We start from the raw sequence: 22,262 nt of genomic DNA on the forward strand, positions 1-22,262 counted from the left end.
CAGCTGATTCATATTGCAGATAGAAACAGCTTTCACTGAAGATTTGCTAACAGAAAGTCAAAAGTGCCACCCCAGCAAGGGAAACTGTGCCACCTCTCCCTATGTCTCTTGGCAGTGAAATTTGTTCTTTCACGTTTACTAGTTCTGGCATTCAATGCAAATCAAACCCAACAGAAAACAAGTTTTTGCTTGCTCCTTCCTTTATTTCTTTCCTCTTCCTCCTCCCTGAACTATTTTTTCCTCATATTCTCTCTCCTTCATGAACCAGCAGAAAGCTGGGTCTGTTAAGGAATTACACTGCCTTGGTAGAAACCCTGCAAATCTACATAAGCAGAAAATCTTGTCACGTCTCCTCACAAATTGAAAAGGAGAACTAAATGAAATCCCACTGGGATGCTCTGGCTACCTCAGTGCAACAAGGTTCAGCTTAAGCTGCTTGTTTCACTTGCTGCATTGCCTGGTTTTAATCCAATTTGGTTCAGGACACATAAAATAGCCGCTTTTCCGCCCTCCAGGAAGCAGCGGGTGCAACCAGAGCAGAGCAAAGTGCTGGCTGGTCCTGCCTCATGTTCACGCACCCCAAGCTGTGCTCACTTCTTGGCTCAGGCTTTAGCACGACCTTTTGTCATCTGCAACATTTTTGATTGTGTTTGTCAAAATGTCACCTGAGTCACTACCAACCAACAGCTCAAGTGCGACGGTTGGTGCTAGCGCAGCAAAGCCCCCGTGATGTGAAGGCCAGGAGCTGGCTGCTTGTTCATCCCCTCTTGGTCACCCCATGGATTACCACAGCCTAACACCAGATCATCCCTGTTAGAGGGAGACATGGAGGACAGCCCTCCTCTGAGAGCAGGGCTCTGATTCCAGCTTCCCCTTCCCCACCAGGCACCCCTCTGACACCACACCTCCCCAGGGAGCAGCAGGGGCTGCATTGTTTCCATCCAAGCAGCCACCACAGCCAGCTCTGTCTAGCACTGTGCTGTCCCCCAGGCCTGCTTTTACAAGAATTAAAATTAAAAAAGGTGCTGCCCTGCAACAGCCTGGAGAGAAAAATGTTAAGAAGTGCCCGTGCCCAGCTCTGAGCAAGGCCCAGGCTGCAGGAGCCCCAGCACTGCCTGGCTGTACCTTCACCTCACCCCAGACTCACTGCAGAACTGCCGAGGGGCCGCCCTGCTCCACGAGAACAAAATCTTCCCAGAGACAGAGGCAGAAATAGCCACATAGTGGCTTCATGCCTAAAACACCAGCAAAGCAGCTCAGCCTCTCATGACAGCTGCCCTGCACAGTGAAGAGACACTGATTTGTTCCTTCCTTCCATCCCAGAATCTGCCCCTTTGACTCCAGACAGAGATGAGCAAATATTTAATTAACACGTTTGACCTTTTATCAGCGCTCCATGCTGATGGCTTCCTGCACACCAGCTAGGTGTGCTTTCCTGCAGCCTGCTGCAAACCTGGAAACAGAACAGTGTTACAAGGTTTCTTCACATATCTTTGAACATTTTCCGAAACTCTGGATTTGAAAACTGAGAACATGAAAGAGTCATCTTCCATTATTATTTTAATAGCATTAAGTTTGTATCTCTTATTCCTGTTGAGTTGTATAAAAGCAGAAAACAAGTGTTACCTAGAAAATCAAAAGTCAAAGGATTCAAATCAAAACATTTTAATTCTTTTTCCTGTGTATGTTTAAAATTTTCCAGATTTCTTGTGGTAAGACAGGGTTAGAGTTGACTGAACATAAATGATGCCTCAAAATAGCTGAGAACAGAGAGCAGAGAGCATCCTGCTCCTTCTGGTTTAGCTGGCATTACCAGAGACCTCACAATGTCATTCTACCAGCCCTTATTTTCCTGATCATTGTTAAAATGCCAAAAATTCTCATGTCAGTGAGTTATTTTCAGTTTAAAGGATATGCAGGTGTATGGCCTGACCCTTTCCCTTCCCCTCACCTGGCCAGAGCAGGATGGTTCAGGAGGATTCCTCATTCAATTAACACATCCATTATTTCAGTCTGAAGCTCAGTGTGACTTGGAGGTAATACAAAGCAGGAGAAACCTCACCTGCATAAGGGAACACTTGGTTATGTTCACAAGACATGCACTGTATGTCACTGAGACCTATTTTTAAAGTACAGCAGCACCAGTTATATTTGATAACTATGAACATTTTATTCTTATATAAAAATATAGGAACAAAATACTATACAGAAAAATATAAAGTTAAGTCAACATCATCTCAGTCCCATTTAAGACAAACAGGCTCACACTGTGCAAGCCCCAGACTTTCAAAAATAATATTATCCTGGCAGTTGAAGTGGTGGCATGTCCAGAGGCAGAGCTGTGCTGAGGAATAAGCTTCTAATACAGGGAATTTGTCTTGCAGCTTCCAACATCCTTGCAAGTTTGCTTCTGTTACACATAAAACGGAACCCAAGTCCTCCTTCATGGTCTGACCTGGAGATAAACGTTTTCCCACCCCTCAGAGTATTTACAGGAAGGTGCTAAGAGCCCACCTGGCCAGGACACATCCCCCAGGCTGCGACCCCACCCCATGGGCTCCCATTGACACAAACCAGTGGCTGCAGCACCCTCACACAAACACAACTGGAACCTCTCTGCCACCAGCTGCGAGCTGGAAACGATGACTTAGGGAGGCAAAAGTCAGTGAAAGCAAGCTGATGAAATCCCTGAGCTTCTACCAGTTCCTCAAAACAGAAAAAAGCCAACTCCCCTCCCCCAGACAACAAAAGCAGCCAGCATTCTTTTCCAAGGTACTGGCTGTTTCAGTACATTCCTGTCTTTAAGGAAGGACACTGTGGACTGCAGCAGCCAACAGTGTAAGAATCATCTCCCTCCTCTTTACCTGTACTTCTCCAGTACTAATGTCATTTTCCACAACCAAACTGTCCAAGTTTGCTTGCAGATGAAGCAGGAACAAGAGGAGGGAATGGAGAAGGCAGAGAATTAAGGAATTACAGTGCAAATTATATGCTCGTGGGAAAAAAAAACAAACACAAAAGAAAAAGGTTCTCTGTAGATTTTCCAAGCCTGTTCTCTCCATTGCCTCAAAATAGGGTTGGTCTTTGTCAGGGAATAAGTTCCAACTGACCCTAGACCTTCAACAGAAGGCGGGAGTGTGTTCCCCAAAGCAGTGAACTTGCTGTCACACTGTGTATCAGCAATGCCTGCAACATCACCACCTTTTCATCACCCACTAATCACGGCAGGACTCCACCAGAAAGTGCAGTGGAGTCTCAGGTCTTCATGTTCCTCTTATATTATTCACTTGTAGCAGAGATTTGCAAGTCCCTGTGCTGTATTCACAGTGGAAAAAAAGTGCAGCAACACATGTTGGAGACACTCCAGGAATTATTGCTCTGCTGAGGCAGCTTGTGGAGCCTGACTAAAGAAAATTGGCCAAAGAAGAAATAAGGGCAGGCCTAAAGAGGAAGACAGAGAAAGAAAGGAATTGCTCCAGGCACCAACACATCCTATTTCCTGCCTACTGCCAGAAAGGTGCTGTAATGGATCCTGTCTCCTGTAAGCAGCACGAGCAGCAGTTGTGTAGGGTTGATCAGCAGCATATTTGGACAGTCTGTGGCAGGTGTTGGGACAGTTCACTGCCACCTGTAGATATTCACCGTCTTCTCTGTCAGAGTAGCCAGGAGGTGGGTTTGGTTCACTTCCAAGGGGCAGATATCCAGCACAGGCAGGTCAGCTGGCAGCTTCTGCAGCAAGGAACCACTTCCAGCATCCCAGAGCTGTGGGAGGGACAGACAAGGTCAAGGACTGAAGGATTCTCCCCTCCCATCCAGAAGAGATCTTCCTCTCTCCAGAACAGACTTTCCTCAAATTACTTACAGGACTCTTTCCCTGCTTCCACACCTTGCTTGGATGGTTTTTAACAGAATCACAGCATGATACCACCACAGCCACTCTGACCCCACTCATGAGCTCTCCTCCTCTTCCCTGTCATTTCTAAAGAGCCTGCATCCTTCCCTCACAGCACTTACCACATTAGCTACCCCACCAAGTCTGTTACACCACTTAGAGTGCCCAGTTGTGCCAGTGTGCCCAACCCCATTCCTCTGGGGGACAAGAGGAGCTCACTGCCTACACACTTTTCAATGGATGGGGACCACAGGCCTTGGCTAAGATCGAGTCCCATGTTATCAGGAAGTTACACCTGCTACAGAAGTACAACACACCAACCAGCACAGGGTAATGTCCATGACAAGACAATTCCCACCAAATCACACTGATGCTGTGACTGATGAGGCTTCTCTCCTATGAATTGCAATAAACCCCTCCAGCACACTGAAAGGAACAAGAGATACCAGGGCAGAATTGGACGCCTCATCACCAGCACACACAAAGATGCTCCTGTTATCCTCCGGGCTCTGGAAAATGGCATTTTTGGTCAGCAACTTGCAGGTGGGCCCAGCACTGAAAGTCTGAACCGGGTTAGAAGAACACACCACATCTTCAGAGGCCTCTGTCAGTGGGCTGCAAGTCAGTTCCATCATCACACAACGCACATATGGGTTATTTTTACCTGTGTGGTAGAAATACAAAGGTAACCTTTGGAAAATGTACTCACAGATAGGCTTCAGCTGTAGAAATACAAGCAGCACCACCCTGCAGCTGCCTCCTTTCGCCCTCCCCCGGTTCTTATCTATGTGCAGATGCTCATTGCCGTGGTGGGGGCAGATGCTGCATTTCTGCTGTGCCCCCAAGCTGGTGCTGAGCCCCAGCAGTGAGTGGCACCGAGAGCCCTGCAGAGCCCCCCGTCCGTACCAGGCCTGTACGTGGCCAGGCAGTGCCGTGTGTTGATCTCTGTCTGGATATCGATGCAGCCCCCGGGCTCCAGGGGCAGGTGATGGGGCCGGTAGGAGTTGCCAGCTCTCTGTTCCCAAAAGCAGGCTCCTTCCAAGGTCCCAGCCAATATCCCACCGTAGGGCAGGGACGCCGAGGCCATGCGGGGCAGGTAGGACAGTGACACCATGGGGCACCTGCAAGGGGGACAGGCAAGAGTCAGTGCTGCCAGCTGCAGCTCTGCTGGCATCCTGCTCGCTGCTGCAGAGCTCCAGCCTCTCCAACTGCACAGCAAAGAAAGGGCCTAAGCAGGCTCTGAGATGGTCCTTCAAGCAAGGAACCCCAGTGGCATGTCAAGTATAAATGGAATTCAACTTAACTACTGAGCCTTGTGTTTTACAGAGCATTAGACAGCACACATCAGATGAGTGCAAATCAGTGTTTGATTCCTGGAGTACAAGAGACAGAAGTAGCAGAATCTCACACCTTTGTGTGATTTGTCCTTTCCAATTAAATACTAAACTCAGCTCCAAACAAATTCAATTCTCCTGCTTACGCTGCACCAGTGGGTCCATTTCTGACCTATGTGTGCCTTAAGAAGAGCACAAGTGCTTGGCACCTGTGTAAGTTACATGATACATGTGCTAAATGTGAATTTTTGAACAAGAGTTTCACATAAACCAACTAAACCCACTGCAATTGCTGTGTGAAGCTGTGTTTAAGTTAATGCATATAAGTTGAGAGGAATGACAAATCCTTATGCCACACCTGGACTTCTGAGGGACCAGTTCTTGGACGTGAGAGTTGGTGTCCCTCAGATCATATATCATGATAGAGCCATTGACCAATCCAGCGTAGACATAGTTTGTATCATCGAGACACCAGCAGCAGCTCCAGACAGGACGGCCAGCATTGTATGTCTGCACCACAGTGTTGGTTGCCAAGCTGCAGAAGAAAAGCAAAGTGTTGGCTGGTTGCACAGGCATCTACTGATGAGAAAAAAGCATAATTAAGGTAAGCAAATCTAGCTTTTTAAAGTCTTTAGACAGAAGCATCTCTCTTTAGACCGAATTCTCAATTAGCTCCTTTACTCCAGATGTGAATCTGGAAAATCTAAACAGAATAATCCCTTGGATATTGTCAAGTGATTTATAATTCTTCTGGGCCAATGCTTCTTTTTCCAGATTGATCTTTGGAGACTGGGAGAGGAAATCTCACAGCAGGTCTCAGCTGCCTTACTGGCAAGAGAAAGCTAAGTTACTTTTCTGGAAACAATTAGGAGAAGCGACTCTGGTGTGATCCCGTAACACCGTGTATTCCTGAGATCACAGGGCTCATCTCTTCAGATTACATCTCTCATTAATTACTTCCCCTTTTTTTACACAAGAGGAACAGTGCTTATGCCTCAAAAGAACCAATTTAAGCAAGAGTGAGACAGGGAGTGGGTAAAGGACAGTTGAGAGCACATTTATTCTGTTAATTCTTCCTTCCACAAATCGAGTTTCTAAAAAAGAGAGGAGTACACAGAGGGGCATAACCCAGAACAGCAGATGAAGCTGGTATCAGATCAGGGATTTGCAAAGGGCAGCATTGCCAACGTGGGTTTTGCACACTGAGAACAGCATGAGACAGAAGACAGCACATATCAAAGTAACTCTGGATATCCTTTACAACACAGGGGCTTCTCCCTGGGGAAGGTGATTACACTCAGGACTCCAGAGAAACAAGTAATTGCTCTCAGGTGAGTATAAGGGGAAAAACTACAAGGACAAAACAGAGCTGGGGAAAGAGAGAGTTGATATCAGAAGTGACTGGGTCAAAACAACAAGACCAAAAAAACCCCAAACAAACTCACAGTGCTATTTTAAACAATTGCAAGCCAGAGCAGGAGACATAAAGACATCTTGGATAATTCTTTTTCATAGGATGACTATGAAATCAGTAACTAGAGAAGAAAGATAACCAAAGGAAGAATATTCTTTCAGAGACTGAAAAAAGTATGAAGATGCTGCTGAAGCAAGCACCTAACTCCAAGACATCCTGGGATCAAGCACAAAAGCAAGAGGATCACAAGCTCGGATGCAGCCAACCAGGCAGTGAGAGGCAGATATGGGAGTCAAGTGTCTGAGCAGACACTGCAATGAGGAGCCACTCTCCAGATTAAACCATGAAAAGAATATCATCATAATCAGTTGGAAATGTGACACATTGACTTCAGCATCAGAGGCAGTTTTGTTTACTTTTAACTAGTCTAGCAAACATTTCAGCATGGTCACAGGAAAGCAACATTCTGTACATTTTTGCTGTGGGATTAAGTTCTCTTCATTGCTTCACTAGTGAGAAAGAATTGGGACTAATCAGTCAAACAACAGACACCTATCCTGCCCAACCTGACATGGACAGACAGATTGCAAAGATGTTAATTTAGCTCAATAAGAATCAATCAGCCAATGAAGCTTTGAAGCAGTGTAAGATTAAGATTGAAGAGCAGCAGAGTAGCAAGAAAACACACTCATAGGCTGTAAATTCTAACAGGACCGGACACATTTTTGTCTCACTCTCTGCATAATTAGTCTCCAACCTGCTGGTTTAAGTCTCTGCTAGCTCTAGAGAGCCTCTAGCACATGCTGTTTATGAGTTTCATATCCCAGATGAATTCCATGCTCTGCAAGAAGTTTAAAATCTGAGAAGCCAACATCAGGCTGTGCAAAGAAGAACAGAGCACAAGCTAAACACCTCTTGTTTCTGCTTTATGCTGTACAAGTTCCTACACTTCACATTTCCCTGCAGTAACAGAAAGCCATGTGGACAGTAAATTTCATGTCTATACATTATGCTACATTTATTCTCTCCACAGCTTGGCCAATCCATGCTAAATTCTTTGTTTTCCACCGAGTTCTGCACAGGAAGACTACTACAGAGGGGCAGCTCCATAACACCTCCACCTAAAAGATGCAAAACCGTCAGTAAGTCCTTCCCTCTGTTAGCTCCCACATGCAGGAAGAATACCCAGACCTGCTCTCATCTTTGCAGCATCTTTCAGAAAGCAGACTAGCAAGTGCTGCAAGACATTTCTAGCAAGACAGAACAAAATCCAGTGCAGCCAAAGCCCGTGGGGACAGGGCTCACCTGGTGAGTTTGAGAGTTCCATCCAGAGCAGCCGAGAGCAGCAAACCGTCCGCTCGAGTGCCGAAAGCCAGGCCCCGGATCTGCTTGCTGTGGATGGGGACGTACTGACTGCTCTTCAGGTTGGCCAAGCTCATCATCTTAACACCACAACCTGCCACAGAAGAAGGACAAAGCAGGTCATGGTGAAGCAGCACACACAGGACTGGCTGTTCTGTGCCAGAACTGCAGCGTCCACCCTGTCTGAAGCCTGTGGTGGGATGAACACGTAAAAGTTATTTGCTGTTCTGGATAAGAACAAAATCATTCTTTAATTCAAATGGTAACAAGACTAAATCCTTAAGGACCCCAGACACCAAGAGCAAATTCAGTTATCAGTGTTACAATTCCTGTTACAAGGCCTGCTGCTCTTTAGGCAGCTTCTTCAAAGACGCTCTTGCCCAGATAAAACCACACAGAGCAGGATTACATGGCTATTAAAGAGAACAAATGTCACAGCGAAGAATGGTTACAGGTGAACTTAACCTGCATGCTACAAGAGTCACCACAAAGCCTCCATTCATTCATTCCTTGGCCTCGAATGCCAGAAAAATAAGACCAGTTGAATGCAGAAAACCACTTTGTTCTGCCTGGATAAGGCACATTAACCTCAAACCCATTAACCAAATAAAGTAAGTTTCATCATTCAGAAAGCATGTTGCAAATAAACACTCTCAGACTCCTAATGCCACATCTATTGCCCTGAAAAAGCAACTGGCTCTGGTCCAGATGTCAGGTCACTGGCCCCTGGACATAACAGTGAGACAAAACCAGGGCTACCCATGACTTCTTGGCTTCCTATTTCCTCTTTAGAAAACAGTGCTCCTAGCATTCATATTAAAAGGGTTTTGCTTTTGGGTTTTTGTGGGGGTTTTTCTGTTGTTGTTGTTTTTTGGGTTTTTTTTTAAGAGTATTGAGAAATCAGCTGCATGTGGATCAATCCACCTACAGTTTGAGGAGCAGTGTTTCTCATTTAACCACTGGAAGTTTCTCTGCTTCTTTCAGAAGACCCACCTTTGCAAAGAGTACCAGATACATGTTTTGCCTTCTTGTGGCTATGGCACTCCAGCAGGAGAGCCAGAGACCCTCTGCTAGGATTCTGCCACAGAAGTGCCAGGGAAAAGGAGCTTCTTTGCTAGGCAGAAGCTACTAATGCAGGGGCAGATGAATTAGGGGGAGTGTTATGAGTGTACTCAGTTTACAAGGCACATGCAAAGGTCAAGCAGAGAAGCGGGGAGCAACAAAAAAAGACATTTAACTTTCACTTATGAACCTCCAAATCTTAACTTGTTTAATTACCAGGAATGAAAGTAGACTGTGGAGAAGGCTGTGACACCACAAGGCAGCTCATGGAGTCACAGTATGCCATCACTCGGCAGTTCCCAGCCTGAGACACCAAGAGAATCTTTTCCAGGCGGTACTTGCGCTGGCTCTGGCTGGAGGGGAGGCTCCCTGGGAGGCAGGGGCGGGAGCTGCCAGGTTGCTGTGAAGTGCTCACCTTGTGCTGGGCCACCAGAGCCTTCAGCTCCTGCGAAGACAAAACCCCGAGAGCTTTAATGCGTCACCAGCGACGTAACCTGCCGTGCTACCTGCTCCAGAGGCTCCAAGTGTACTTGTTCTCAGACAAAGGGGGGGAAAATGTGGTCCCATTTCCATGCTGTTCCTGAAGGGCTGCATTTCTAAGCCTGTGGCCTGTGACAGTGAGCAACAGAAGCACTCAAATGCTACACAAGTCCTGGCAGAATGTACTCAAAGTCTGTTATTGTGTGTATTACACCCCGTGAAAGAGAGGACTCTTGGGCAACACATAAAAGCCGGTACCAATTACCAGATCAATGCTGTCTAGAAGAGAATGAACTGCCAAGTATTATGTGCTGCTAAGCCACAAGAGAAAGTCAATTAAAACCATTTTCCAGAATTTCCAGAATACCCCATAAAAAAATAAAAGCCCGAGTTTCAACATAAAGGGCATTGCAGGAAACAAGTCAGTCTATTTAATGACGATGATCCTGTTCTTGTAAACCCTGGGCAGCAAATTCCAGGAATGACACAACTCTCAAGAGCTCCAGTCCTGTTTTCCACCACCTCCTCCCCCCTTCTTCCTCCACCTCAACTGATGAATTCTCAAGGATGCTCAGCAAAGGCATGGCCAAGAACAGCTTCCACGAGCAGCAAGGTATTCCTTGAATTCCCTTTTCCACAGAGATCATCAGGGGTGAGGTGGGAATTCAGGTAGTGGCACTGACATATTGTGAGTCACCTGAAAGTGCACCCTCCCCAAAAGCATTTTGACCATCTTTTATCCAAGGTCAAAAACAGATGGTAGAGAACCCCAGGGACATTTAGGACAGAGGGTATATATAAAGAAAATTGCTATTTGCTTTCTGTTGTCTGAGCAACGCAGATTAGGCTTCAAACACTATGTAATCTTTAAACAATTAAGGGCCACAAGAGTGATATTATGAATATATCAGTAATTGCAAGTCAGCCTCAATACTGAACCAGCCACCACTGCTTAACTCATTGAAGCAGAGGCAGCAGTTTTCAAAGAGGCAAGATCAAAGATCAAGCTCTACATTAATAGTTATCAAGACCTATAACTTTTGGAAACTGCTCAAGAGGAGAGCAATTCTGACACCTTACAGACGTCTGATCTGCTTTGCATCAAGCACATTGCAAATTCCTCAAGGGAACATAAAAATTAAAAACAAAATAAAAATTGAAGCTGAAGTCTTGAGATGATCCCATTGGAGTGAGCAAGACAAAACAACCTGGGCAAGGAAGAAGGAGTGTGGGGGTTGCCAGGATGCTTAAGATGGGAGCTACAGCTTCAGGCTTAGAGTAAGCACTCAGTGAAAACACAGGTAACTTAGAAGAAAGTTACTTTTAATCAAAAATTTAATAAACTCATTATTTCTAAAAGGGGGATGGAGGCAATCACCACTGAGGATCAGAAGAGATTAAAATTATTTGTTCCTCTGGGGACCTTACGAAACTCTCCTTGTCACCTGCACTCAACATTCAACTTTTACACAAGTTATTAAAAAGGAAACAGGGCAATTAAAATCACAAAGACTATTAGTACAATGTTTACATTTAAACACAATGGACAAACCCAGCAGAATCAGGAAGTCTGACTGGAAGCACATTACCAAGGTGATTAAAAATGCTGCACTCCAGACAAATTCCACTAATTGTGCTCAAAAGAACGTTCTGTTGGTAATGTAAAGCTACACCTTCCTTTAGATGCTTTGCAGAGTTTTCCTGATGCCCGGTGTTAACTAAGGGCCTTGAGGGCAGACTCTACTCTCTGCACATGCTATGACTGTCTCTAAATTTCAGCTTGCCCTTGCAGTGATGAATGAACACAGTCACACAGGTGGGGAAACAAAAGGCTGTACAGCAGAAGTCTTCCTGAGGAGCATGCATGAGGAGTAGAAGCAGGAGAGCACAACGAATAGGAAAGGAAACCCACCAGCTGCAATAAATTCAGAACAGTTTTGAGTGTTAGGTTACAGCCTTAATAGCTGATATGAAGCTTTAAAGACAAAGGCAGGTATCAGATGTCACTCTGGCTGTCTCCCACAGACCTCTTAGAGAGGCCACACCTGCCACCTCAGCTGCACAGCCCCAGTCCTGCACCAAAGAGAGAGAAACACGGGGCAGGACAACTGTGGTGCAGCACTGCAGCCATCCCACCTTCCACCTTCCTTTGGGGCTCAGGTTCAGATTCAGGCTAAGGGACGTGGAGCATTTTTACCTGGCTTAACTACAAGCAACAGCAATGAAATATCAGCTTTTACTGCCCCAGACATCAACTGGAGGTGAACACAAAGATCATAGAGATGAACAAAACCATTAGCCTAATTTCTTTTCTAGAGGTATTAGATACACAAGTTTTTACTGATATTTTGCCATCCAATTTTTTTGGATGCTCTGAAAATCCTATTTTAAAAATGCTTTTCCATTACATTGAGCAATATAAACTAATCTCTGCAAGGCTCACAATTACATTTGCTTTCTTCTCCACAGCAGCCTGCAGTCTCCTGTTGTTTCCCTGCTAGTCATCCCTTTCCTGCTCCATATCCAAACAGAGTTACTGCTTCCCACTTGCAAAAATGAATCTCCTATCCCAGCTGATCAGTGGTATTAATGCCAGAAGCCAGAGATGGTTTGCTGATCATTAGCTAACTTTCACTGGAAACATTGGCAGATTCAGGAGGAGTCCTGCAGTAGCTCACATCTGGTTCCTAAGTTCTTTCTGCTGCTAAAGGAAAAACTTCAGGTAAAAATAAGGTGTCAGTAGCACTGTTTCCAAAAGGCAAGCCTGAACCTGCCACACAGGATGCAGAACACAGCTCAGCACAGCCCACACTCCAGGTTTACATATGGAAACACTGCTGAGGGCTTTCTTCCAGAGCTTTAGTTAGCTACCTCCCCTCAACTTCCTTTCCTCATATATTTTCATATAGCTAAAGACTTAAAAACCATCCATGTCCTAGTGTCAATCATGTTACATACCTCAATAACAAAGCACAGTGGACAAGATGGTTAATGGACAAGAGCAGTGAAAAACACACACAAACCTAAGAAAAGGTCACAACTAGAGCCATGACTGCTGCTGGGGCACAGCTCAAGAGCATTGGCAAGAAAAAAGGGTTCACGATGGCTTTTGAGGGGAGTCCACACCCTGAGCAACCCAACTCTACACTGGAATCACCCCACTAGAGTTGGGACAGAAACCTCCAGGAGTCCCTCCTAACCTAAATGCTTCTGTGCAAGTAGTTTCTTTACTACATGACTTCTCATAAAACAAGGAATTCATTAGGCACATGCTTAAAATATCATTGAACAACTTAAAGACTTACTCCAGACTTCCTGCTGATTTTTCTTTTTGCTCCCCAGCAAATTGTTTTACTTTCAGTTTACTCATAGTATAAACAAGCACCTTAAAAATTGCTTCCAGCATTTGCATTAAGCACTACAGGACAGTGATGAATGCAGTATAAATACTGAAACAGAGCTTATAGAACACAGGGTACTTAATCTTTATAACATGTGACTTCAACTCAGTTAGACTGGATACTCTATCATTTAACACCAAATGAATTGCAGGAGAACATTATGGACCTGCACTTCTATCTTATTCGCATTTTTCTTAAGCCAAAGCTTGAAGTGGACCAATTTTCTTATTAGTGCTGATGAGCATACAGCTCCATGCAGACATTTAGGTGATTTATAAAGCCTTATCTTACATCAGGCAGGAAAACATCAGCAAAGAGGATGGTGTTTAATGTACAGATATGAATAGCCAAGGCTACAAAGAAATCCATGAGTAAAGAAAAGCATAATATTAAGTGGGTTACTAGACAGTGAGAGAATAGATATCATCTATTCATATAACTAAAGGTAGCAAAGTGGCAATGAAACAGGCTCATGGAAAACTCAGCACTGGTGGAACACGCCAGCTAATTCCCACTTGGCAGCACCAGCATAGTCCACAACTTATAGGAATCCTGCAAAAGCAGCTGGGATGGGTTACAAAGTACCTCAGTATTGCACAAGCCAGAAAGGAAGCAGTTTAGCAACTGGTCATTTATTGTTAGTAATTTGCATTCTAAGAGGGCAGAGGTGCCTTTCAGCAGCTGCTCAGTCCGTGCATACAGCCTCCCCTACTGACAGGTCAGCTCCCAGGGGACCAGAAGGTGCTGAACTAGAACGTTGACTGACCTTCAAAAAAAAAAAAAATTAGGTGTTTTTTTGTTTTGTTTTCTCTTGATTTTGCAAATGCACACCTCTTGACAAACTGCTTCTCAAAAAATTATTCCTGAGAATAATTACTGATAATAGGTCCTATTACAGGTTTACTGTAGAGATTTCTCAAAGCTTCTTTTGATGCAACTACAAGAAAGATGAGGAGAATAAGTCTGGTTCTCCATTACCAGGCCTTTCCAGGCACCACAAAACCTGAAGAGGATCCTGCAACATCAGCAGCCAAACAACTCTACTGCTAGGCTGCAGCTTCAATTAAGTCTTAAATGCACAAAAAATAAGTCAGTGTTATGTAGCACATACCTCAATATGCCAACCTGAGATATTCACCAGCCCGGGATGATTCACCAGCTGAGTTTACTAAATCTTTCTGCTCATTAAAACTGGAAGCCTGTGTTTTCTCCTCCAAGGGAACGTGCAAAACCAGGTTGAAGCGAGAGGGAATCCTTTGTGTATAAATATCCTGAGACTCACCTGAACTTGCCTGCGGAGTTTGCTGCATTCATCCGTCAAGACCTGGAGCTGGAGGCGGCTCTGCGCAGATTCCAGCTCCGCCTGTCTCCGCAACATCTTCTCCTTTTCTAAAGAGCTGGAGGAAGAAGAGAAAAGCAACCCTTAGGACTAGGTATTATCCAGGATGCTCCTTTGGGCTGTCAACACCTGTCCTCTGACTTCATCCCACCTGAAGTCCTGTTCAGGCAAATCCACAAGTGACAGAAAACCTGGTACCACACTCATCCAGCACCCTCACCTCGAGATGTGCAGTTATGCAATTGCTCTGAATGACTCACTCAAGTATTGTTCCATAGGAACAACAGGCTTTCTCCTCACCATCTTCAAAAGTACTAATTTAGTAGAGGAGAGTGAAAGAGAAATCAGGTTTTCTTTCCCCTAAGAAACACTTCAGCAAATCCTATGTCATCAATGTCCATGTAATACACTGTGTCAGTAATAACAGAAGTCAAAACACAGCAAGATTTTCAAGCTTGTCTCTACTATCAGTAACTAATCTTGTACTTCAAGAAAATATAACTGTAACAGAAACAGAACGATACAGAGAAATTCTCTGTGAATACCCATTTATAAATAAGCCACACTTATTATCTCACCTTGAGCCTAAAAGTGCATACACACCATTTAGCAGCAGCAGTTTTGCTAACTTACTTGAACTCCTTTTTCATACAGGCTTATATGAAGGGATAGCTAAAGAGGAGGAAGAAACACCAGAACTCCTTAAAAATAGCTGTACATTTAGACTATAATGTTGACCACTGCATTCTGCACTTTAAAAGCTGCAATATCCCAGTTATTTCAGTAGTTCATGTGCCAGGAGCTGTAGCTTGCCTAAGTATTTTCCAAATGCACAGACCTAGCCTTGCATGTTCACAAAGCACAGAATTCTGTCATTTCCATATGGCTTTTTCATGTGATATTTTTCCTGCAGAAGAAACAACTGAAATGCTGTATTTAAGCATCACAAACACATTCTTTACACAATTACCCAGGGCCTGAAGGCTGGTGGTTTTTACTGAATGTGAAGAACAAACCCCACGATCTTATACCTAATTCAAGGCTACATGCAAACAATACAGATGCATGCACACACACATCCCTGCTCCAGTCATGGCTGTGTGCCACCAAGCAGCCACTGCCAGCAGCTCCATGACCCACAGGCAGTCACTGTTGTCGGCCTCACAACAAAAACAGGAGGCAGGGGAGGGGCAGGGCAAGGGGGAAGGGCTGCAGCGAGATTGAGACACAAGCAGCAGTCAGACGACTGGCTCTCCCTCCAGGAGAGATAAAATGTAAACACCCAAATGCCTTCTGTGCTTTTGAAAAAAATCTTAACATGTTGCTTATTTTGCAGTGTCAATCCAGTAAAAGCAGCATGATCCTTCTAAAGGTACAGTTGAAACACCATCAGGCAGTGTCAATCTGGACAGAAGAGAGATTTTTGCCTTCATGACCCTTACTCCTCAATCATTTCTGCTCAATAATTACCAGGATACTGAGGTTTCTGTTGAAAGACTGCCTTGAAATAACAGTGGTATAGTTACAGACATGTGAAGAAACCTCAATTAAAATCTATTCACCACAAGAGTCAGAAGAACTCTGATATCTGCAGCCTTTAATTTTAGAATAGTATCTGTGACAACATCTTACTGAAAAAAATTCATCCCCTGCTTTTTCTTTTTTCAATGCAAAGTCTACATTTAAGTTGGAAGGGGAAGTAGAGTCCTAGTTATGCTTGCTGACCTTTTGTAAGTAAAGCTACATGAAGAATTTGACAAAGCAAGATGGGAAGTGATTCATATGAGTGACTACTCTGTTTAATGTGTGCAGAAAAGATGGCAGAAAAGGTCAGCTATTCACCCCTTGCATTCCCAACTATGCCTCGCTCTTCCCACCTAATGATGAATTAGCAATATACAGCTTTTTGGCATCAACTCTGCATGTCCTCCCATAACATTTCAGGATACAGCCCAAGATAGCTTTTGCTGTTTCAGGGCCACAGAATGCAAACTTGAGAATTCTGTTCCAAAAGAAAATTAAGACAGGTGCAACGCAGCAAGGCCTTGGTTTTTTTTTTAAGCCAGTCATACTCCTGATAAACCTCGAGGGAATGCACAAATTGCTTTAGAAGACAACAGAGGAAATTAAAGCATGAAGCAGAAGCCAGAGTGCAGCTTCCAGTACCTTCTCATGCGCTCCTGCTCACAGGTGTCCAGCGCCTTCAGAGTGCGGGCGTACAGGACCACGATGTCCGAGCGCTTGGCTTTCTTGTTGCACTGAAATAAAGGACAAGCTCAGGTCACCTACAAGAACTTAACTATTCAAACTGTGCATCCCTAGCAAAATTTTTGGAAAATCCTGATAGCTTTGAAGGGAGGGGGTGTCTACTGGACAACGAATCCACAAACATTTACACGGCGTGTTTGCAAGACACTCGCCCAGACAGACACCAGAGCTCTAGTCGGGGCTACAACAATAGTTTAGGTCACATATCCTATTGCACCTTTAATAATCCATCTCCTTGCTTCCCATTAAATTTATTCTGCTAACACACCAGCAATGCAGCATTGTCAGGTAAGTTCCTGGGATGAAATAAAACAAAATCAAACAAAGACAGGGGAAGAAAAAACATCTAAACCAAAACACCAGCCCAATCCCTGGTTTGAAAACACCAAGATGGGCTGTTTGTCCAACAGACAAGGATTTAGGAAACCCTGAGCACACTCCCAACTCTGTTATTTCTGTACTAATCAAACCCTACAGGCACAAATACATAAAAGCATTCCAATGTGAGCATGAAACACTGACATCCCACTGATTTCAGTGACACATGGGGAGTCAGATATTTCAATTATTTTGTGCATCTAGCTGCAATGATTTAATACTTTAGATTCACCTTAAAAAGAAGGGATAATAATACTCCCCTCTCAAGTCAGGAACTGCAGATGCCATAATTTCCTCCAAGCTTACTGTTTCACAAATACACTTTGTTGACTGGAAAAGAGGCGGTGAATACTTAGATCAAGTAACCTCTGCTGAACATTAAATTACTATGTGTGCTTCAAATGCAGACTCCTCTATTATTTAGTAGCACGAAGATATCACAGGCAATAATTTCAGATCAGACAACCCCCCTCCCTTCGTAAAGAGCTGCCTTGCAGAGCAGTAAGTGGCTAAGACAGTTTTCCTGGCAGCCAGCAGCTGTCACTGGCAGGATCAGGAATGCTGCAATTTCACAGTAACTTGCACTCAAGCCACTTAGTATACAGAGCACCATGCCCAGCAACTCTGGGCTATTCAACCAGAGAACGCCCAGTCACAAAAGACAGCGACTGAAAATGAGGGGAAGGGGATTTTGCTGCAAGGTTCTCTCCAGAGTAAGTTCTCCCAGGAATTTTTTTAGTAATTGTATCACTGGAAGAGAAAGAGGGAGCAAGCACCCCTTGTGAGCTGTTAGGCTTCAAGAAGAAAGCAGTCACAAATTTCCAAAGACTAAAGATGTCAGGCAGGTCTCTGAGAGTACTCTCTGGGCCTGGAGTGGGGAAAGAAAAGCTTACACAGAATTGACAGGGATAAGAAATATCAGCTTTGGGCCTTCACTATGGCAACAGTGATTCTTTAGGTTTAATCACAACGCAGGTCAGAAGGAAGTTTCTTGTTGAGAGAAGGGAATCCTGCACAAAGTCAAGCAAGAATACAGAAGCTCTCAAAATGACAAAGCCAAAGAAATCCTGGGCTTCCAGCCACCAAGTCGGAAAAAGGCAGAACTGAATCCTATTTACAAGGTACTCATTGACCTATTTTTTGTCAACATTCCTTCCTGGAGAAAGCACGTCACAGACAGAGAAGTGCAGACCTCATCGAAAGAGATTAGTATTAACCATGGAAAGCAAGGTGAAAAGAGCACCTTCAAAAGTTGATTTACCACTTGCAAGTGGACATTAAAGGATGCAACTTAGTTCTCAGTTCACTTTCTGCAAGTTTCCTAAACAACCTGGTCCTCCTAAAGGCTGCAAAAGCAGATCAGTTCAAAACAGAAGATTAACCAACTGAAAACTAGACTTTAAAGTCCCTTCCAACCCCAACCATTCTATGGTTCTAAACAGTTCTCAGACAGATTTCTTGTCCAATAACATATTCTGTAAGATGAGTTAATTGCTTCTAAGAATCTGCTACTTCCACTCCAGGTGGTCCTCTCCAGGTCTTTAGTGGGGTGTTATGAAACCATTTACAGGTTTAGCACTTGCAGTCTCAAACTTCTGCATCTCCTACTCACAAATGCTCTACTTCGGGGAGAAAACCCAAGTCATAACTCATCCTTTAAAGCAGTGCTAGTTGTTCCTGGCCTAGTAACATCAAAATAATGGTGGGTTTTGTTATTTCTGACAGCAGCTTCACGCAGCAAGCAGCTGTACCAGTTAAGGGTGAGTGCTCCTGCAGCATAATGTACCCAACAGCAAGTGCTTTCCAGTGCACATTAATGCCCATTTTACCTGAGGGCACTTCCCTGCCTGCCCCCTGAGCCACCTGTCAATGCAGGTGTAGCCAAAGAGGTGCCCACAGCGCAGTGCTGACAGGCGGTGCTCCCCGGCGTTGGTCCACTGCTCAAAGCAGATGGCACACGTGTCTCCTTCCTCCTCATCCAGCCGTGCTGCAGCAACTGAGGGCTCCACTTCCTTCACAGGAGTTCTCTAGGATTAAAAATTAAAAAAAACAACACAACTGTTTTAGAAAGTGCAGCATTTATCATATATCACCTCTCTCCAAAAGCATTTAGTTCACCTTACCTGCTTTTGCTGGACTTCAGCCTCTTCATCTTCCTGACTTCCATGTTCTGCAGAAGCTTGAGACAAAGATTGAGGCAGCTCTGCTTGGGCCTGACTGGAAGCTAAAGAGAGCATTGCTTAAATGAACTGATATCTTATGGGAGAAAAGGAGTTCTCCTGCTTTGATGTGAAAGCACTGGGGCATGGGTTAAGCAGTGCAACAACAGCACAGGTTACATACAAAGTTTGACATCAGTGCCCTGGACACTGTCTGGGTGCAAGCCCTTCTACACATCAACAGTAGTGCTAAAGAACTTTATATTTTCTTTTACAAAAAGCAAGAGAATTTCAGTGAAAAAGGAGAGGTCTTCAAAGGACAGCAATTGCTATTAGAATTTTCTGATCTGCATGAAACAGAGCTGGTCCACAGTCAGGCTCATTTAAGGTTATATCCCTGCATCATTACGCCCTGAGAAAGACAGACACCAATATGCAGAAGTTGCTTTGCCAAGGGATCTAAGTAGGCATATTTCATGTGCCAAGAAAGCATTTCCTGCATGCTGGCTGTCTGTTCACTCTGACTTAAGCAGTTTTCCAGCTGGTAATTGTCTGAACTACCAATTCTGCTGGGCTGTGTGTTTTTGTGCTGGGCTCTGTCAGCCTGTCTATTGAGGCATGGGTGCACAAAACTATGTGTGGATCACCACCACAAACATACTGGAAAGGGAGCAGGAATCACTGCCTCCCCTCTAGCTCCTGATCAAACAAGAGCTATTAATCACATTTAGTAATCAAGGCAGATATTTTCAATGCAGTAGAGGTATCCCCTAACCCTGGCTAATGTCAATAAAGTTTTCAGCCTCTGCAGTTCTGGGCTGTAAGAGAAGCCAGTGGCTTATATAAGCAACAAGGGAATTCCAGAAAATCCAACAGAGAGCATATGCTCACACAATATTGTACAGCTCTTAACAGCTTGAGCTCCTGTCACATGTAAGACTAGCCCAGAATGGATCTGTTCAGAATACACCTCATAGATGTACCCTTACAAAAAAGGTAACAAGGTGGGTTGGCCAATTAAAACCAAAAGTGAAGGCAGAGAGTGAATCATAAGGACATTTCTTAGAGACTGAAGTAAAAAAAAAATAACCTTGCTCTTGTATTCTCTGGGTATCAGTAACCTTGACTAGCAAGTAAACTATTTGTCACTCTTACATAAACTGTGCATGTTCACCACAAACAATGTCACTGAAGTGTGTGGCAGGCTGTGAACATGAGTTTGGATAAAGAATTATGAGCCAGAAAAAGATGAGGAAAGAAAAAGACAAAAAAACCAAACCACACCTCCATCTCCTCAGCTAAGTGTCACAAGAAGTTACAGGAATGCAAAAGAAAACTCTAAACCAGAGTAGACTAAAATCTCAAATAATTAAATACTGAATCAGACCCTTCTCTGAAAGCACTGCTGATCTCCAAACTGCGACCTGATGTCTTCAGTAATGCTCCTTGATAATATATAACAGCGGGAACATGGCAAGCAATAATCTCCAAATTTGAAGTTATAAATAATCCTGGAAATGTCCAGAATAAGTAGCAGCCTGAAGACAGCAAAAAAGATTGTATCTAACACTACAGTAGCAATCACCCACTGCTGCTGCTGCTGCTCTTGGGAACTGCTTGCCAGAAAGCTGTGTGGCAGCAACCTGCTTCTGTCAGCTGTGGGCACGGTGATCTCTGAGCACTGTCTGCTGTGCAGCTCCAAAGGATTTCCCCACTGAGTTTTCAAACAGCAAGAAGAGTGTCTGAAATCAGTCTCTACACGGCTCAAATACAGCACAAACCTCCTGAGGTTGCTGCTGGAGGTGTCTCCTGGGCTGGAGTCTCCACTGCCTCCTCCTCCTCCTCCTCAGCAGAAGAGCTGCTGTCAGAGTCACTCCCTTCTGCTGTTTCATCTGGGCTCTGCTCCTGGTTGTCCCTCGCGAGGCGCGAGGGCTCCGGGTGTGGAACGGGTCCTGCAGCTGGCTCTTGGGTCCTGCTGAGTTGAAAGTAATGGTCCAATGCTGCCCTGAGCCCAGAAAAGCAAGAAACAAAAGTCACAGTTATTTTCAGGTAATTTCAGGTAAGCTAAAGACTCACCATGTTTCTCCATGACTGTTCACAGTAAAGTTCCCAGGCTTTGACTGCAGCAGGAACACATCACAGTTATCAAGTCAGACCTTCTCTGGTAGGGGGGAAATCTTGTGCAATAGCCCACTTTGTGAACAATCAGCAGGATCAGCAACAATTCATTTTGCTCAGCTCAAAGAAAATCTGCTTCTCGTTACAATGATATTGCTTTCTTTTGGGGGGGGTTGGAGAGGAGAAAAGCAAAGTAAATATCCTTCAGCCTGAGGAACTCATAATCACTCTCTCCAACCCCAACTCAGTCCTGGTTCCTGCAGCCATTGGTGCAAGGCTTGTATCAGAGTCACATTCCATTGACTACTTTGTGCCTAGTCTTTCTACCTTCCCTCTTCTTTTCTGCTGGAACTTCATGCCTGGATAGAAACACCCTCTCCACATCAGTTCAGCTATCATCTCAATTATCCTTCAGATTCAAAGAGTTTTTTGGGTTGCCTTATAGCCCTGAGAACTACAGTGACCTTCACGTGCAATCCCAGAGCAAACATACAGTTCTGTTTAATTAACTGGGAGGAGAGGAGCTCTTGGTCTCACTGAATTTAAAGGCAATGCTTCAGTTAATTATAATTTCACCCTTGGCATTTACAAAAGCTACAAAGATGAGACAAAAATCAAACAAACCAGAAACTGGGATTTTTTTCTAGCTGCAGAGCATCTCCACTCATCACCTTTTTAATCCATCCCAAATGGTATTAAACACAGAATATTTTTTCTTTGTCTGAAAAAACACAAGGATGATGTGAAAAAAAAGCCAAACCAAAAACAACAAAAATAACCCTACAGAAAAATATCAGTTTATATGTTTGTCAAAGTTTCTGCAGCAACTGTCACCAGAAAATGTAATCAGGCAGTCCCCAAATCAAAGGTAAAATGCAAATCAGAGCACAAGCTCCACTGAGCTAAGTGCTGGCTGGAGCTGCTGAGAGTCAGCACTGCTGCAGGAAGCACTGGTAGGAATCTGGCTGTGCAGGGGGAACGATGCAAGCAGAAGCTCTGCAAGGAAAATGGAAAGTGTAGAAGGGCTCAGGACTTAACACCACCACTGCCAACGT

The 22,262-nt window shown here is 44.3% G+C and overlaps 1 protein-coding gene across 3 annotated transcripts in view; it reads right to left on the bottom strand.

Moving 5' to 3' along the window:
* RFWD3 (ring finger and WD repeat domain 3) overlaps positions 1–22,262 on the bottom strand; it is a 25,169-nt gene continuing 2,907 nt past the window's right edge. Inside the window, exons 3-14 of one of the 3 annotated variants that reach the window (XR_007900500.1) lie at positions 20,871–21,094; positions 19,054–19,154; positions 18,760–18,957; positions 16,451–16,542; positions 14,228–14,342; positions 9,281–9,509; positions 7,946–8,096; positions 5,585–5,761; positions 4,799–5,013; positions 4,339–4,556; positions 1,952–3,762; positions 1–1,453 (exon numbers count right to left, since the gene is read on the bottom strand). Coding sequence is in view for 2 of the 3 variants with exons in the window: in XM_051771335.1 (XP_051627295.1) it covers positions 3,619–3,762; positions 4,339–4,556; positions 4,799–5,013; positions 5,585–5,761; positions 7,946–8,096; positions 9,281–9,509; positions 14,228–14,342; positions 16,451–16,542; positions 18,760–18,957; positions 19,054–19,154; positions 20,871–21,094 (1,864 nt within the window). In the remaining variant the exon portion in view is untranslated. Of the gene's footprint in view, positions 1,454–1,563; positions 3,763–4,338; positions 4,557–4,798; positions 5,014–5,584; positions 5,762–7,945; positions 8,097–9,280; positions 9,510–14,227; positions 14,343–16,450; positions 16,543–18,759; positions 18,958–19,053; positions 19,155–20,870; positions 21,095–22,262 lie in introns of those variants that run through there. The other 2 variants (XM_051771335.1, XM_051771336.1) reach the window with 2 other exon arrangements.

The sequence above is a fragment of the Manacus candei genome, unplaced genomic scaffold (assembly GCF_025592945.1).
Source record: "Manacus candei isolate 608988 ecotype Guabito, Panama unplaced genomic scaffold, ASM2559294v1 h1tg000131l, whole genome shotgun sequence".
NCBI lineage: Eukaryota > Metazoa > Chordata > Aves > Passeriformes > Pipridae > Manacus > Manacus candei.